At 41.5% G+C, this 5,581-nt stretch overlaps 1 protein-coding gene across 2 annotated transcripts in view; it reads left to right on the top strand.

Moving 5' to 3' along the window:
* Positions 1-4,627, top strand: part of LOC311082803 (uncharacterized protein) — an 11,964-nt gene extending 7,337 nt beyond the window's left edge. The window contains exons 3-5 of one of the 2 annotated variants that reach the window (XM_084113901.1): positions 1,676-2,315; positions 3,245-3,480; positions 3,675-4,627. In XM_084113901.1, the coding sequence (XP_083970027.1) occupies positions 2,250-2,315; positions 3,245-3,480; positions 3,675-3,693 (321 nt within the window). In that variant the 5' untranslated portion in view covers positions 1,676-2,249 and the 3' untranslated portion in view covers positions 3,694-4,627. Of the gene's footprint in view, positions 1-840; positions 2,316-3,244; positions 3,481-3,674 lie in introns of those variants that run through there. The other variant, XM_084113900.1, reaches the window with a different exon arrangement.
* The last annotated feature ends 954 nt before the right edge of the window (positions 4,628-5,581 follow it).

The raw sequence follows: 5,581 nt of genomic DNA, 5'->3' as shown, positions 1-5,581 counted from the left end.
TTCACTGAGCTCTTATAGAGTCTTATCTTTGATTATATGTGTTATTAATTTTACATTATTGATTGTAGTAGCCCTATGATTCTACAGCATGTGACCCATCATTGCTGTGATAATCAGAAGAATTTTTAAAACATTGTGTACAATAAAGGTTGTGTACAACAATCTTTCAGACACACACAGACATCAAGAGTCAGCGTATGAATCTCAACAATGGTGATGATAAAAGTGCAATGCACTTGATGGAGCCTCCAATCAAAACTCATCAGTATCTCCCAGCATGCATTGCAGCAGGAATACATTATGCTGAATTGCCTTAGTATTTTCTTTTATTATTATATCTGCTTTTATTTTTGATGTTGTTTTTGTTGCAGCTTTTTAGTAGCTTGTTTTGTGATGTTTTATCTGATTATGGTGTTGATTGTCACCGTTGTTGAGATTCATACGCTGAATCTTGATGTCTGTGTTGGTTTAAATCGAGCAGTAGTTCAAAACCTTTTTTCTACACCATGTATTTTTAAAGTTCTTCAGATTATCTGTTGCTCACAGAGATATTATACTCAATAATATGAAATATTATTTTTAATATTATAATTAATATTATCACTTTGTTCATAAAGTGAGAGATAAGACTCTTTATGAGATCAGTGAATCAGGCCACAATATGATGATTATGTCATCATTAACCTGCCATCATCACCTGGTCACATTTTCTCTCTGATTTTCATGCCATATCGTTTGTGTTATTGTTTGTGTAACTCTTACCACACAGTTAAGGCAGTCAGAGTAAATCTAAAGTTAAAAAGTCAAGGGTCAAGAGCCCAACTAAAGCAAACACTCATCTCCATAATGGTAACTTCAAACTTTATTATTTTCAATAAAACATCAACGTCTGAACCTCTGGTAATTCTCAATAATTAGATTACAGGAAACCACAGCTGGCAGGTTTTTATTTTTTATTTTTTATATAAAAGTTCAGTTCAATGTTCAATGCCATAAAACCTAAAATATTACTACCGTATTTTTTACGGTAAAGCACTTGCAAGCTGCTAGTTTTTTACCGTAAACTTTAGTTCAGTGCCGTAAAAGCAAAAAAAATTCTACCGTATTTTTTACGGTAAAGTACTGGCAACCACAGCTGCCAGTTTTTTTCTGTAATATTTAGATCACTGCCGTAAAACCTAAAATATTACTACCATATTTTTTACGGTAAAACGCCTGCAACCAGCTGCCAGTTTTTTACCGTAAACTTTAGTTCAATGCCGTAAAACATAAATATTTATACCGTATTTTTTACGGTAAGGTACGGTAAATGCAACGGTAAGTTTTTTTTTTACAGTGTACTTCCAAAATCCGTACATTTAACAGTATATTAATGTAAAATTACATGAAATGTCCCGTGAGAGCTATTACAGTTTTTCACTGTATATAGTAAGGGTACATACCGTTAAGGAATTAAAAAAAAATTTCCGTTGCTTTTTTACAGTTTTTTACAGTTAAAATTACAAACATTTTTTACAGTGTTGCTAGGAAACGTTGTTTTGTTTACTGTGCTTACCGTGGTAAAACGCGTGCTGAAGTCGCGCTTGTTTGTTTGTCATGCATCTCGCGTGGCTTTTGAGTTTCGCTATGCTAAGTAGTTGGGCATGGCCTGCTGAATTCAATAACGAGGTATTAGGCGTGTGTATAATTGGTTAGTGCACCCCGGCCGCACTATTGTGAAGCCCTCATCGTTTGAAGACCGAAGAGTGTAAAGACCAGCGACTCTACCTGTGCGACTCCACCAAGCAAAGACACACCGACAAGGCACTTGAGTATCATTTTCTTGTTTACTTTCTCTTCTACAAAACTTTTCTTCTCATCTATTTGTTTGTGACCTCTCTTTCACTGTGTGTTTTCAAATCCCTACTATTACTAACACACGTAAATCAAATGTCACACGTCAGAGGCAGCACAATCCTAGCAACCTGCATACCTTTCCGATGTCTTATAGTACTTTATTCTCTTTTCCCATCGGTCTCTGGAATTGCCAGTCCGCTGTAAACAAAGCTGATTTCATTACATCTATTTCTAGTCATTCAGGTCTCAGCCTGCTGGCCCTGACTGAGACCTGGATCAGACCAGAGGACACTGCCACACCGGCTGCCCTCTCCACTAAATTCACTTTCTCACACATCCCTTGCCTGACTGGTAGGGGTGGAGGAACTGGTCTGCTCATGGTCTGTTCTTGAGACTTCAACATCCACCTAGAAATGTCCACACTCTACTTGCCTCATTCGACCTCAAACGAGTATCTACTGCGGCTACTCACAAATCAGGTAACCAATTGGACCTTATTTACATGCGCTACTGCTCCACTGACCATACACTGGTCACTCCACTGCACACCTCAGATCACTTCCTCCTCACTCTCAACCTCAACCTGCCCCAGAATACAACACACACTCCTCCACAGGTCACCTTTCGGCGAAACCTACGCTCACTCTCACCCTCTCGCCTATCCTCTCTGGTCTCATCCACACTTCCTCCACCTGATCAGCTCTCAACACTAGATACCAACAGTGCAACTGATACTCTTTTCTCCACTTTAACATCCTGCTTGGACAACTTCTGCTCCTTTTCCTCCAGGCCAGCCCGCGCCACACCCCGCAGAAGATCCTACTGACCTTGGCCTTTATCAATCCCTCCTCTCTTCCTTCTCTGCTAATATCTCTACTGCTAAAACTTACTATCACAACAAAATTAACAATTCTTCAGACTCTTGCATGCTTTTCAAAACCTTCTCCTCTCTTCTCAACCCTCCTCCTCCTCCTCCTCCTCCTCCTCCTTCTCCTCCTCCTCCTCCTCCTCCTTCATCAACCCTAACAGCTGGCGATTTTTGCCAACATTTTTCATAATGAAAACAACCACCATTAGCGGCCAATTCTCTCTACTTTCAGAGGCAGTAGTCTCCAATCTCCTCCTTTCCAATCGCCCTACTACCTGTCCGCTTGATCCTATTCCCACTAATCTACTTCAAGCCATTTCATCCTCGGTTGTACCCACACTCACGCACATCATAAACACCTCTCTTCACACTGGTACTTTTCCCACAGCATTTAAGCAGGCTCGGGTAACCCCACTGCTTAAGAAACCCACTCTAAATCCAGCACATCTGGAAAATTAAAGACCGGAATTCCTTCTTCCATTCGTTTCGAAAACACTTGAACAAGTTGTTTTCAACCAGATCTCTTCCTTCCTTACACAGAACAATCTCTTGGACAACAATCAGTCTGGTTTCAAAAGCGGCTCCTCAACTGAGACTGCACTGCTCTCGGTAACTGAAGCTCTGAGACTGGCAAGAGCTGCTTCCAAATCCTCAGTTCTCATCCTGCTGGATCTGTCTGCTGCCTTTGACACAGTTAATCACCAGATCCTCCTGTCAATCCTAGATGAAGGGCATCTCGGGAGCCGCACTCCAATGGTTCGAGTCTTACCTCTCAGGTAGGTCCTTTAGGGTGTCGTGGAGGGGTGTGGTGTCTAAGACACAACATCTAGCTACTGGAGTGCCTCAGGGCTCAGTGCTTGGACCACTTCTCTTCTCCATCTACATGACATCACTAGGATCTGTGATTCAGAAACATGGCTTTTCCCATCACTGCTACGCTGATGACACACAACTCTTCCTCTCATTCCAGCCTGACGATCCGACGGTGACCACCACCTTCAACTTAACCTTGCGAAGAAAGAGTTACTCGTGGTCCCGGCCAACCCAACACTTCACCACAACTTCACCATTCAGCTAGACTCATCATCCATAACTCCATCAAGGTCAGCCAGGAACCTTGGAGTTGTGATTAATGATCAATTGAACTTCACAGACCACATTGCTAGAACTGCCCGGTCATGTAGATTTGCCTTGTACAACATTAGGAGGATCAGGCCCTTCCTATCAGAGCTACACAACTCCTTGTCCAAGCGCTTGTACTATCCAGACTTGACTGTTGTAATGCTCTCCTGGCTGGTCTTCCAGCTTGCTCTGTCAAACCTCTGCAACTGATCCAGATGCTGCAGCCAGAGTGGTCTTTAATGAGCCGAAGAGAGCACACGTCACTCCTCTCCTCACAAAAATTGCACTGGTTGCCAGTTACCACTCACATCAAATTCAAGTCACTGACGTTTGCCTACAGAATAACCATTGGTTCTGCTCCCTTTTACCTAAACTCATTACTTCAGACTTATGTGCCATCCAGAAACTTGCGCTCTGCAAGTGAATGACGTCTTGTGGTGCCATCTCAAAGAGCCACAAAATCTCTTTCTCTGACCTTTACCATGACTGTTCCCCGCTGGTGGAATGATCTGCCCAACTCAACCAGAGTGGATAAGTCCGTAGCCACTTTCAAGAAACGGAAATTGTCATTTAATTTCAATGGTGAAAATTTCACCATTTTCAAAGCGTCTGCTAAATGAATAAATGTAAATGTAATATAAAATACCGTTAAATTTATAGTTTTTGGAGGTGAAAAAGAACAAGTCATTGTATAATTTACAGAGAAAAAAAACATAAATTGAGATTCCCACAATTCCCTGCATTTGATGTATTTTTGTTGAAATTACTGTTTCTTCATAGTTTTTCTTATTTTTTATTTTTTATTCAGCTTCTATGTATTACTATTAATTTTCTTGAGAAAAAGCAACTTGCCGCTTCTGTACTCAGTCTGAGATAGTGACCGTTTTCCCTGTTTTCCTCCGGCCTCAAAACAGCCGGCCAATCAACGAACAGAGGGCGGGCTGAGAGCCGTGACGTAGACGCTGATTGTACCGTGGATGCGTAGATTTACTTCACATAATCTGCAAAAGTCGTTCACAGCCATGTTCACTCCGGTATTTCCCTCGATTGTTTTGTTTTCGCATCATACATGTGTTTACAGTGGAAGTTAGATGCAGCTGAGCATGCGCATAACACACGCCAAACGTTATGTGATTGGCTTACGGGTAACCAATGATTTTAAACTTCAGACAAGCGCCCCCCCGCGAGAAAGAAAACGCTTTTCAATTATGCCATGCCAGACTCTACGAAGCAAAGCGAAGTAGCAGAGTTTGGTATTACCAGAGAATGTCTAATAAGGCGAGAAGTTTCACTCTCAGTACACTTCCGGCTTTTGAACTGGTTGCAGTTCCACTCTGATTCCATATGAGGGCGCTCACAGGACGAGTGCAGAATGAATGGAGGTCTATGGCGCTATACACATCAAAATCCACTTTTCTCAGGATATAATTTTTTGTGTAGTAATTTGAATGTTGTATTCGAAAGGAGATGCAAAGAAATTACACAATGCTGGGTGTTAGATTTTTTAGAGTCACTTATTTGCTTTAAAAAGTATTTTAAAATGTCAATGACGTCATACAAATTGTACGACCAGAGATACTGCTTTACGGCAATCCTTCAGTCACTTTGGTGCTTTCGCGCTCTGCACTTTCTTTTCACTCGAGGCATCGACAACACAGCTGACACAGGTAAATACACGTGCTAGAAGAGTTTTTGTTTTGTTTGTTTCTGGTCCTGCTTCGGATGCCACGATGCCATCAAGCAGCATCTCTGGTC

The sequence above is a fragment of the Abramis brama genome, assembly GCF_963993115.1.
Source record: "Abramis brama genome assembly, chromosome: 1".
In the NCBI taxonomy this organism is placed as follows: Eukaryota; Metazoa; Chordata; class Actinopteri; order Cypriniformes; family Leuciscidae; genus Abramis; species Abramis brama.
This window is presented reverse-complemented; position numbering and strand designations above follow the sequence as displayed.